Genomic DNA, 13746 nt, shown 5'->3' on the forward strand with positions numbered 1-13746 from the left:
TGCCATAACTATCGGAACCCCCTGATGGCATTGTGGGGGTGTCAATGAGTTGTGGCTGCCCCCCTCTTTTCAGCATCTCAGATACTGCGGTCGCGCTTGACCGTAGCATTTGAGGGGTTAAACGGCCAGGAACAGTCCGATCATTGTTCCTGGGCATTAGTCCCGGGTGTCAGCTGTAAGACACAGCCGACACCCGCTGCATATGGAGCGCGCTCAGCACTCCATACATCACCCCCCGCACCCGGACATAATGGCACGTCCAGGTGTGCGAAGGGGTCAAGTTTCAATGCTGATCTAAGTTCGGCTCACTTGAACCACTAGGAGTCCTCGTCTTGCCCCCGTCACAGCATTGGGAGCCTGTGGGCCCCCATCAATTTTATGAGATCTCCCGGCTAGCATGGACTCTTCCAGTTTCATTGATCCACTGCAGAGACGTCTCGGTCCGGCTGCATCTTTAATTCCTTCTCCGTTTCAGGGTATCTGCAGGATGGAAGGAAGTTTGACTCTTCTCGTGACAGAAATAAGCCCTTCTGTTTCTGCGTTGGAAGGCATGAGGTCATCCGTGGCTGGGAAGAAGGAGTGGCACAGGTGAGGCGGGCACTTTTTTTTTTCCCCCCCGCTCCTCTGCTTGCTGCTGGTCCCGGACTATTGGCTGCTGGTTGTAGGACTCTGTACTGATGTGTGAGCTGGGGGCAATATTCACCACAAGCTTATTGTTTTGCTTTCCGTATTACAGATGAGTGTGGGTGAAAGGGCACGTCTGACTTGCACCCCAGATTATGCATATGGCAGCACAGGTCACCCTGGCATCATCCCCCCTAATGCCACCCTTATCTTTGACGTGGAATTGCTGCGATTGGAGTGAGGGTCACCCTGACCTTAGAGTGTGGGTGAGTAATGTGCTGCAGTCACTCTTCTGTCTGTACCTCATCACGTCTGGTAAAGAGCAACTTAGTGCATGGAATAAACATCTAATATTCAGTAATACAAGGGGTATAAAAAATAAAGCTCCTTCAACTGTTTTCCACAACCTTATTGTATTCTACTCCAGAGCTGCAATCAATCTTTGGTTGCTATTTGTAAAAGCCGTCAAGTTTGCTGATCCCCAACAGCTTAAAGAGGCTCTGTCACCAGATTTTGCAACCCCTATCTGCTATTGCCTGTGATCGGCGCTGCAATGTAGATTACAGTAACGTTTTTATTTTTAAAAAACGAGCATTTTTGGCCAAGTTATGACCATTTTTGTAGTTATGCAAATGAGGCTTGCAAAAGTCCAAGTGGGTGTGTTTAAAAGTAAAAGTCCAAGTGGGCGTGTATTAGGTGCGTACATCGGGGCGTGTTTACTTCTTTTACTAGCTGGGCATTCTGATGAGAAGTAACATCCTCTTCTCTTCAGAACGCCCAGCTTCTGACAGTGCAGATCTGTGACGTCACTCACAGGTCCTGCATCGTGACGGCCACATCGGCACCAGAGGCTACAGTTGATTCTGCAGCAGCATCAGCGTTTGCAGGTAAGTCGATCTTACCTGCAAACGCTGATGCTGCTGCAGAATCAACTGTAGCCTCTGGTGCCGATGTGGCCGTCACGATGCAGGACCTGTGAGTGACGTCACAGATCTGCACTGTCAGAAGCTGGGCGTTCTGAAGAGAAGAGGATGTTACTTCTCATCAGAGCGCCCAGCTAGTAAAAGTATTAAAAACGCCCCGATGTACGCACCTAATACACGCCCACTTGGACTTTTACTTTTAAACACACCCACTTGGACTTTTGCAAGCCTCATTTGCATAACTACAAAAATGGTCATAACTTGGCCAAAAATGCTCGTTTTTTAAAAATAAAAACGTTACTGTAATCTACATTGCAGCGCCGATCACAGGCAATAGCAGATAGGGGTTGCAAAATCTGGTGACAGAGCCTCTTTAACTGAGCTCCGATAATGTTCAATACAGGATAAGTAATATAATGTATGTACACAGTCACTCCACCAGCAGAATAGTGAGTGCAGCTCTGGAGTGTAATACAGGATGTAATTCAGGATCAGTACAGGATAAGTAATGTATGTACACAGTGACTCCACCAGCAGAATAGTGAGTTCAGCTCTGGAGTATAATACAGGATGTAACTCAGGGTCAGTACAGGATAAGTAATGTAATGTATGTACACAGTGACTCCACCAGCAGAATAGTGAGTGCAGCTCCGGAGTATATTACAGGATGTAACTCAGGATCAGTACAGGATAAGTAATGTAATGTATGTACACAGTGACTCCACCAGCAGAATAGTGAGTACAGCTCTGGAGTATAATACAGGATGTAACTCAGGATCAGTACAGGATAAGTAATGTAATGTATGTACACAGTGACTCCACCAGCAGAATAGTGAGTGCAGCTCTGGAGTATAATACAGGATGTAACTCAGGATCAGTACAGGATAAGTAATGTAATGTATGTACACAGTGACTCCACCAGCAGAATAGTGAGTGCAGCTCTGGAGTATAATACAGGATATAACACAGGATAAGTAATGTATGTACACAGAGGGGGTGTGTAGCGTTCACAGACCCACCATGTGGTTGAACTTCTCTCTTTGACTTGTTCCTTCATACTTTCCGGCAGCATCATCTTCCTCTCTAATGCCCCCCCCCCCTCATTCTTAGTTTCCTGTCTGACACTTTCCTCTGATTTCCCCCTCAAGGTGCGTCCGATGACTATACTACCGTGTGAACAGAGTGCAGAACACAGTGGACACAAAGCCTGACCCTTCCACCCTCCACACTTCCACATGCTGCCTTCTTGCCTTCCTACTCTGGGGCGTTACTGAGCAATCCCAATGGATGCCGTAATGAAAGGGTTAAGGTTTCTTCCCCGTCCGATCCGGTAACGTCAGAGCCCTTATAAGGAAGTAACGTTCGTTACTTTGACCACCTGCTGAAGATGCCCCCTGATGCCAGCCTAACGAGTGCACCGGAGGGACGAGGACAGCGCCTGTAATGTACCCGCTAACCATTCCAGAGCTGTCCGCCTGCGCACCGCAGAGCCCGCCGCTTGTCATTCCAGCTCGGCCGTGCCCACGTGTTCCTCCCTGACCTGGCAGGGTCCTGTCCTGTCTGTGCTGCATGTCGCCCACCCCCCCTCACCTCACACCATCACATTAAACAGCTTTTCTCTATCTATGGAGGTCTCGTGTCTCTGACGTCACATTAAACAATCCGTTTCCTGACGGCCCCACGTAAGGTCCGACATGATGCGGCGTCCTAAGAATATAGGGTACAAAAGGGTCACCCGCTGCCAGCCAATAGGATACATTGGTCGAATCAACTGTCGTGGATGGGATCGGTTCTCACTTTGTAATCTATATGGGCTCGTCCTATTAGTGTCCGGCAGGTCCAGTCACTGCTCAGTAGTCACAAACTGGTCCAATATTTCCGCTGCCACGCAGGTGGCGCGGAAGGTCGTAGACAACCCCTGGACCCCGGTGCAGTGAGTTTATGTGCAGTGTTTTAGTTCCGGTTGGTAGTTTGCATGTTCCGTTTTCAGTAATGACGTTCTCTGCTGCCGTTTTCTAATTATTTTCGCCCTATAAGTTTTGTAGATTTCCTTGAATGTATGGAGCGGACATCGTTTTGGCATTGAACAGCGCCACCCGCTGGATGAAGATAAGATTGTATTTAAAGTATGTTCACCAGCAGACACTAGTTTGCTGTTACATTGATCTATATAAAGGGAAGTCACGTATGATACCACCAATTCTGCAGCTTCAGAGCTGAAATCTCCAAGTACTCACTTCTTGTGCAGTGTTTACTCCGATATTGATCTGGTGATTTTCAATGTGGGAAGTGTCGTCTTTACACCAGGCACGGTGCATTCCTCTATTATAGGAAAATTAACTGACCCCCTACATTATAGGAGCTCAGCTAAGATGTTAGGAGTGTGTCTGACAACAAGCTTGATGACTGTTTCCAATAACAACCAGCAGCATCGTGATTGCAGCTCTGGATTATAATACAGGATGTAACTCAGGATCAGTACAGGAGAAGTAATGTATGTACACAGTAACTCCACCAGCAGAATAGTGAGTGCAGCTCTGGAATATAATACAGGATGTAACTCCGGATCAGTACAGGATAAGTAATGTATGTACACAGTGACTCCACCAGCAGAATAGTGAGTGCAGCTCTGGAGTATAATACAGGATGTAACTCCGGATCAGTACAGGATAAGTAATGTATGTACACAGTGACTCCTCCAGCAGAATAGTGAGTGCAGCTCTGGAGTATAATACAGGATCAGTACAGGATAAGTAATGTAATGTATGTACACAGTGACTCCTCCAGCAGAATAGTGAGTGCAGCTCTGGAGTATAATACAGGATGTAACTCAGGATCAGTACAGGATAAGTAATGTAATGTATGTACACAGTGACTCCACCAGCAGAATAGTGAGTGCAGCTCTGGAGTATAATACAGGATGTAACTCGGGATCAGTACAGGATAAGTAATGTATGTACACAGTGACTCCACCAGCAGAATAGTGAGTGCAGCTCTGGAGTATAATACAGGATGTAACTCGGGATCAGTACAGGATAAGTAATGTATGTACACAGTGACTCCACCAGCAGAATAGTGAGTGCAGCTCTGGAGTATAATACAGGATGTAACTCGGGATCAGTACAGGATAAGTAATGTATGTACACAGTGACTCCACCAGCAGAATAGTGAGTGCAGCTCTGGAGTATAATACAGGATGTAACTCGGGATCAGTACAGGATAAGTAATGTATGTACACAGTGACTCCACCAGCAGAATAGTGAGTGCAGCTCTGGAGTATAATACAGGATGTAACTCAGGATCAGTACAGGATAAGTAATGTAATGTATATACACAGTGACTCCACCAGCAGAATAGTGAGCGCAGCTCTGGAGTACTGTTTATATATAGAATTAATCTTGATAAATTGTGGACACACACTTTAACCTTTCGCTGCCTCTGGTTGCCAGAGCTTTTTACACACTTGACATGTCTTTCTGGACACCGTATAGCGATTTTCTAAGGGCACAGAATCTGAGAAATTCAGCTATTTTGTCTGGTGTCTCCACTCTAGACCTGTACAAAAGTTTACATTTTTAATTCAAATTTCATAAATAGTTACACAGAAAATAACTTTAATATGAAATATAAAAGCCAAGGATTACTGAAATATATATATATATAACATTTTCATGAGACCTCAAATCGGAAGAAAGCCCCTACATGAAGAAAATAACAGCCGACACACAAACCAATATCTAAACAAACCTCAAATATTGAAAAAGTGTCAGTAAAGGCGTATTTCAGGCAAAACAAAGAAACTGATGTAAGCAGCCGCCGCCCGCCGCCCCCCCCCCCACAAGCCCGATCTGCTCTCCTCTCCTTAGAGGGGATTTCCACTATTATAAAACATGGCTGCATTCTTCTGCGCCAAACCTATCCAGGGGTTGTTCCTGGTATTACAGCTCAGCTCTGCTGCGGTGAATAGGGCTGATTTCAATACCTCCCCCAACCTGCGGACGGCTGTGGGATGCTTTGGGAAAGAAAGCAGCCATGTTGGCTCAGGTTTCCACAAATAAACTCATTCTTTGGATATGGTAAAATTCTGCAACTTTCTAATATACTTTAGTAAAAATTTCTCAAAATCTCTTCCTGCTGTCAGGAAATGAAATTTTTTTACATTTTATTTTTTACATAGAGACCAAAAATCTATCCGGGTCATGTGATGCTCACACAGGTGCAGGGCTTGTTACAGTACAGTTATCAGTTATACTTGTGAGACTATCATGTTTATTTCAGCATCAGCTTTCTATTCAATGACAACAAGCAGAGATCTGTGAGGAAAAGTATATTAGGAACCTGCGTAACTGTTTATTATACAATGATTAAGCGTTATTTGCTGAGACTGGAAAGCTTTTCAAGGGCGCTTGTAAATACTGCACGTGTTGGTTCATGCAACTTTGCACCAATGATTTTTGCAAAAATAGTTTGAAAAGACAAGTTTGTTGCTAAATCAATGAGCCAAGCAGAGAAATCGCCTTCTTAAAACCTCTGGATACTTGGAGTTCGTACATAACTAACTAGGTCAATATATAAATTTGCTCAAAAAACTGTTCAAATCTGGTTTTCAGCTGAAATTCTCAAATGCCAACGTGGTCTTGTACCAAACAGTCACTTCAACTAATTAAACTAGAAGTCTCCTAAAATTAGACACCCTGGAAGAGACTCTAAACAGTGGCACTCAGAAGGTTTTGCTTCCAGTCACCTTCATGCAACATTGCATCAAACCAGAATTTTCTTCCAAAATAGTTTGCATGAAATGTCAGGTTTTGGGATGGTGTCAAAAAGATCGTCTCCGTTCCGTGCTCTCGTGTTTCATCACATAACTGGTGGCACGGAGTGAGATCTGAAAGGTCAACCTATGGATTTTCTCCAGACGTTGCGTCCCACCCGAAGGCAGCTCCAGAGGGAACTCCGTTTTAGCATCAAGTACCCGACCGGTGGAGGAGGTGTTCCTGCGAAGAACGACGATGAGGAGGAAATCCTGCAAGATGACCACCACCTGCAACAATCCAAAAATACTAATGACATCAGACCCTGGGACAAATTCATTGGGATTCATTTTGCAACCCTATCCCAGTATCTAAATACCCAGACCAAGGAAGAGTGGTTTGTGGCTGCCCCTCCTGGCACATGATCTGCAGCATATCCCTGACCGGGCATAACATTCCCAAAATTTGAGGAGGCATAGAGGAAACAACTTTTTGGAGATTTGGACTTTTTAGAATTTGCAAGTACCACGTACCAAAGAGGGAATGACTAGAATTGTTGGTTAATGGTTGTGGGGCATCTAAGAACTACTTCAAGTCAAGGGGTAAATCCTGGATAGTTATGATATAGAGGGGTGGGTCTTGGGCCACTGACTATGGAACAGCAAGGTTGGCTGATGTCTACGGAGTCCACGCTCCACCTCGGTATGTCTACGAGTGGTCTAAGTCTATGGGCCACGTTCAAGCATCGTGCCAGTGGCGTCCGTTCCCTGGACCTGTAAGTGTGGCAAGGGCCTCAGAAGGGCAGCAGCGGGGACTTGTGGAGTGAAGGAAGACCCCGTGAAGATGGTAAGGGAGGACCGAGATGGTAATAAGTACCTGAAATGTAGATCTCGTGCTCTTCAAAGGTTCAACAGGAGCCAATAAAGTCCAGGATCCATTGGAAACCTGAGCAGGTCAAAAGCTAGAACAGAAGATTAGATCTTATAGACTTCTTCAAAGTATTTGGAGAGCAAAGAAACCCCGAGGTCTCATACTTCGAGTCCTAGAGATTCTGCCGATGTCAAAATTAAAGGAACACTCCTTCAAAAACCTGCTACGATGATATGCCTAGTGGAGGGGCGGAGCATGACTTCTATCTTTGGTGTTCTTTAAGTCTGAGTCATGCACCGCCCCCTCAGGTTCGACTCTAGGCAGTGTTCCTTTAAGTGGAAAAATATATGGACCTTTTCATTTCCTGTAATGAGAAACAATGTAAGTACAGATGTAACTTCACAAAAGAGACCACTTCAGTGAACCCCCAAAAAATTCACCCAATCTAGGGGGTCACCTGTTGGTTCACCATTTTGTAACGGGGGAGGGGTGTGAAATTTGGGTCTGGCTGTGCGCTGTCGTGGCGTAGCTGACCATTTGTGTGTGGGGGAGGGGATGGATTGTCTTGGGTTGTTTATATATATATTTGGGATAGATAAAAGGACTTTAGTAATGGAAATTTCATTACTGGGGGCAAAAAAACACTTGGTATAGATAAGGTGGGCTAGGATGGTGGGGGTGGTTGTTGGGAATGTTGCCAACTACTGTCTATGATGGATTAGAGTAAGGGCTCGTGCACATGAGCTGGACTGGGGCATCCATTGAGGGGCATGGTGCTATACTGCACCTTTTGTATGTCTCCGTTTTTCATATGATTGTTTTTTGTCGGGTTTAGTATGAATTTGCTGGGGGGAAAAAAAAACCAAATTGTGCCATGCTTCATCAGATATTGTCCCATAGGGGGCACAAGGACTTCCTATTTCCCCATAGTATGGAGCTGCTCTATGTGCCGCCGTACAGGCAGTCAGGGCTTGCTGGGAGTTGTAGTTTTGCAACAACAGGGGTGCCCACAGGTCGGAGACCGCTATTCTAAATAAACAACTGGGCATCAGTTATCTCATAGCATCAGTATTGGATACCAATGCGGTCGACTCATCATTTACCCAAAATGTCCCTGCTCCTACGTAGCAGAGCTGTGTGCACGGAGCCTGTATGGAGATATTGTCCCCTATAATCAGTGCTCCGGTAACTCTGTATCCTATAGAACCTGCCGAATCATAGAGAAAACCCATCAGATGCGTACAATGGTACAGAAGGGTTCCATAAACTTGGGTGCTCTATTGCTGCCGTGTGCATGAGCCCTTACCCATAGTGTGCCCGCTAACCAAAACCAGGCAATACCTAGCAGTCCAACACCGTGTGGTACCTCTTGTAGCACTGGTCAAAACACAGACCGGGCTTACTGGGACAATCCGGACAATAGTAGCGGCTCTCCTTCCTAATGCCGCGACGGTAACAAACCCTGCAGCGTTTCTGTGGATTTGACCTGGTTGGGGTAGGTGGGATTTTGCTCATGAAATGCCTCCCGGTCAGTCTGGGAATAGTGTCATCTGCAAAAACCGGCTCCACGTCATATCCGATAGTCACCAGATGCGTGATCAGCTCAATCTGATACTTCAGAAAGGACAACGGGTGTCCCGGGTCTGAAGTCGTAAAAACTACATAGGAATTCATAGCCGCCAGTTGGATCAGGTGGACGGCGACTTTCTTGTACCAGGCAATGCTTTTGCGGATGGCTTGGTAGAAGGGCAAAGTTTGGACGGTCTTGTCCATTCCACCCATATATTTGTTGTAATCCCGGAGGCACACTGGCTTGGGAGTAGGTGCCCCGTGGCCCGTGCTCCGCCCCGGGGTGGTGGACTCATCGTGAATGGTGGACAATAGAAGGAGATTTCCCTTGTCGGCATATTTTAGGACCAGTAGATCGCCATTTCTAAGCGCAAAAGATTCTCCCTGATTCAACTTTTTGGAAAGTAGCTGGTGCGGCAGACCTTGTCGGTTACGACTTACGCTGCCGCAAGCGACTGTGTCGCAGCGTCTAAGGGCGTTGAATAGCGTGACGGAGGTGTAAACGTTATCCACGTATAAGTGATACCCTTCATAAAAGAGAGGTTCAACTAAGTCCCACACAATTTCTTCAGTCCTGGTCAGGTCGGGAGGACACTTCGAGGGATGGAGGGGTTTGTCCTTCCCTTCATCAATTTTGAAAGCCCTTGTGTACCCGGTAGCGCTTTCGCACAATTTGTAGAATTTGATCCCGCGACTGGGAGGCTCACTGGGCATGTACCCGGGCATAACCCGCCCTTTGTAAAGCAAATTGGACTCATTCATGGTAAGATTTTGGGTTGGTGTGTACACTTCTGCAAAGCGTGCATTTAGACTATCAATGAAGGGCCTTAGTTTATGTAGCCGGTCGTGGCCGCCATGGTTGGGGGGCACGGCCGTCTCATTGCTGTTGAAATTAAGAAACCGGAGCAGTAGTTCGTAGCGGTTTCTGGGCATAATGGCAGAGAACAAGGGAAGGCATAGCACAGAGTGCATATCCCAGTACGACTGGATGGTGGGTTTTTTAACAATCCCCATTGCCAACGTCAGGCCCAAAAACTTTTTGAGCTCTTCTACGTTGGTGGGGTACCACTGGAGAGCTCTACAATGAGGGGTTTGAGGGACGGAAGCAATGAACTGCTCAGCGACTCTGTTGGTGTGTATGACCACGTCCTCCAGAATGTCGTTGGTGACGAACGCATGGAAAAAATCCACAAACTGGAAACTTGCGGTATCGATTTTAATGCCGGGTGTGGCAGTGAACGGGGGGATATTGGGGCGCTTAAAGTCAGGAGCCGTCCACCCCGATTCCCCGGTACTGGTAGAAGGATCATCATCCTCATCATCTGGCAATGTCACTTCTATCTCTACGGCGCCACCTTCATCAGCACGCACCTCCGTGCGACATCGCTTAGTCTGCGGCTCCTCTGTACAGGAGTCGGCATCCGAGGGCAAAAACTCGGAACCAGACCCATCACTGAGTTCACTGCCTGACCCCACATTGAAGTCAAAGGCCTCGTCCGCTGAAAAATGCTTTGTCGCCATTTCTATCAAGTCTAAGCTAAAAACCGAAAATTAAACACAAAATGCAACAGATCCAAAGCACAAAACCGACAACAGGTCAGGAAAAAATAAAAAAGCTGCTTTCAACTAAAGGGTTAACTCAATGCAACAGTATCAACTTGCAACAATGTAACAACAGTGCACATACAATGTATCAATAGACTGTGGAGGGGGGGGGGCTATAGACAGGGAGGGGGGAGGAGTGTAAGGGGGTATAGATTTGAAAGAAAAGCTTGGGGGATGGGGCCTAGTACTCGGAAAGTACAGGGGAGGGGGGGGGGTCAGGAAAAAGCTAAGGCCAGAGCTGGGGTAAGGATAAGACCAGTACAATATGTGATCTGTGTGGCGTAAAATTGCTTGGGGATACTTAAGTTCTGTGCGATGATCTGCAATCCTATGCGATGATCTGCAATCCTGCCGCCTGCATTGCTGCCGGTGTGTCTCAGGACTCTGCAGTGAGGATTGTTATGGCTTCTCAACATTGGGGAGGGGATCTTAATCTCTGATAGGCTGCTGATTAGAGGGGGAGGCCCCTTTATAGTGCTCCAGGATATCCACATAGCAGGCTCCGCCTCCCTGGGCACCATAAATGGCACTTTATAAGCAGTTTAGCTTTCTGATTGGTCTGAGGAGGGGAGGGGGGAGTTGATTTATATTTGAACTCATTCTCTGACCCCGCCTTTGTGTAAATAAACACGCCCCTATTATAAGAAGCTGTAGGAGGGTATATTGCCACCTGATTGGCTGTAACTATACTATTAAAAACAACCCATAAATGACTATAAATAGATAATAATACAATATAAGTGTAAGGATTCAGCCCCTCTCATATGGCAGACAGGAAGCGCAGCTGCGCTCTGATTGGTCTGGAGCTTTGATCGGACGAACACAAGTTCAAGTATCACCCCCTCCCCGGGTGCATGAGGGGCAGGTTCATCGTTACAGACCCTCCCTCCCCCTCCATCCACCCAGCTGCTCCCATGTGCTGCCGAAGCAGGAAGATGCGGGTGTATGGCTTGGCTTTGTCTCTGGTGCAGCTTCTCAGGCCCTGTTCACACAGAGTTGTTTTTCCAGGCAGAAAAATCAGGCGTTTTTTGCCCGTGGCCATTCAGCTCTGCAGGCAAAAAAGGGGTGTATCTAAAGCATATCATATATGATATTGTTTGCTGAGCGCATTGTATCTAAGCCTATATTCGGTGACACTATAAGCTTATCCTGTATAATACTGTCTATTGAGCCAGTGTATCTAATCCTATCGTATGATACTACTTATATAAAATGTCTGTATCTAAGCCTGTAATATGTGATACGGCATGCTGTATCTAAGCCTATTATGTTTGATACTGTAAACTGAGCCGCTGTACATATTGGGTGATATTATCTGCTGAGCCGTTGTATAATTTGTGATACTGTCTTGTTGTGCCCATGTATCTAAGCCTAATATCTGTAATACTGTCTGTTGAGCCAGTGTATCTAAGCTTACAATATGGGATAGTCTGTTGAGCTGATCTATCTAAACCTATTATGTGTGATACTGTCTACTAAACCGGTGTATCTAAGCATATCATATGGGATACTCTCGGCTGAGCCTTTGTATCTAAGCCTGTCTTGGGTGATATTGACCGCTGAGCCCATGTATTTCTGCTTATCATGTGTGATCCTGTCGGCTGAGCCATTGTATCCAATCGTTTCAAGAATATAACTACTATAATACTGCTCCTATATACAAGAATATAACTACTATAATACTGCCCCTATATACAAGAATATAACTACTATAATACTGCTCCTATATACAAGAATATAACTACTATAATACTTCTCCTATATACAAGAATATAACTACTATAATACTGCCCCTTATATACAAGAATATAACTGCTATAATACTGCCTCCTATATACAAGAATATAACCACTATAATACTGCCCCTTATATACAAGAATATAACTACTATAATACTGTTCCCTATATACAAGAATATAACTACTATAATACTGCCCCCTATATACAAGAATATAAATACTATAATACTGCCCCTATATACAAGAATCTAAATACTATAATACTGCCCCTATATACAAGAATATAACTACTATAATACTGCCCCTTATATAAAAGAATATAACTACTATAATACTGCTCTTATATACAAGAATATAACTACTATAATACTGCCCCCTGTATACAAGAATATAACTACTATAATACTGCCCCTATATACAAGAATATAACTACTATAATACTGCCACTATATATAAGAATATAACTACTATAATACTGCCCCCTGTATACAAGAATATAACTACTATAATACTGCTCCCTATACACAAGAATATAACTACTATAATACTGCCCCTATATACAAGAATATAACTACTATAATACTGCCTCATATATACAAGAATATAACTACTATAATACTGCTCCCTATATACAAGAATATAACTACTATAATACTGCCCCTATATACAAGAATATAACTACTATAATACTGCCACTATATACAAGAATATAACTACTATAATACTGCCCCCTGTATACAAGAATATAACTACTATAATACTGCCCCTATATACAAAATATAACTACTATAATACTGCCCCTATATACAAGAATATAACTACTATAATACTGCCCCATTATACAAGAATATAACTACTATAATACTGCCCCTATATACAGGAATATAACTACTATAATACTGCCTCTATATACAGGAATATAACTACTATAATACTGCCTCTATATACAAGAATATAACTACTATAATACTGCCCCTATATACAATAATATAACTACTATAATACTGCCCCTATGTACAAGAATATAACTACTATAATACTGCCCCTATATACAAGAATATAACTACTACAATACTGCCTCTATTTACAAGAATATAACTACTATAATATCGCCCCCTATATACAAGAATATAACTACTATAATACTGCTCCCTATATACAAGAATATAACTACTATAATACTGCTTCTATATACAAGAATATAAATACTATAATACTGCTTCTATATACAAGAATATAACTACTATAATACTGCTTCTATATACAAGAATATAACTACTATAATACTGCCCCTATATACAAGAATATAACTACTATAATACTGCCCCTATATACAAGAATATAACTACTATAATACTGCCCCCTATATACAAGAATATAACTACTATAATACTGCCCCCTATGTTCAAGAATATAACTACTATAATAATGCCCCCTATGTACAAGAATATAACTACTACAATACTGTCCCTATGTACAAGAATATAACTACTATAATACTGCTCCTATATACAAGAATATAACTACTATAATACTGCCCCCTATCTACAAGAATATAACTACTATAATACTGCTCCTATATACAAGAATATAACTACTATAATACTGCTCCAATATACAAGAATATAACTGCTATAATACTGCCCCCTATATACAAGAATATAA

At 43.9% G+C, this 13746-nt stretch overlaps 1 protein-coding gene across 1 annotated transcript in view; it reads left to right on the forward strand.

Annotated features, from left to right (window-relative positions):
• The window catches only part of LOC142665594 (peptidyl-prolyl cis-trans isomerase FKBP1A-like), a 10133-nt gene extending 6960 nt beyond the window's left edge, over nucleotides 1-3173 (forward strand). The window contains exons 3-5 of the mRNA XM_075845300.1: nucleotides 476-588; nucleotides 737-890; nucleotides 2696-3173. Of these exons, the coding sequence (XP_075701415.1) occupies nucleotides 476-588; nucleotides 737-865 (242 nt within the window). The 3' untranslated portion in view covers nucleotides 866-890; nucleotides 2696-3173. The remainder of the gene's footprint in view (nucleotides 1-475; nucleotides 589-736; nucleotides 891-2695) is intronic.
• Nucleotides 3174-13746: the final 10573 nt, after the last annotated feature.

This window comes from Rhinoderma darwinii, chromosome 13, assembly GCF_050947455.1.
Source record: "Rhinoderma darwinii isolate aRhiDar2 chromosome 13, aRhiDar2.hap1, whole genome shotgun sequence".
NCBI lineage: Eukaryota > Metazoa > Chordata > Amphibia > Anura > Rhinodermatidae > Rhinoderma > Rhinoderma darwinii.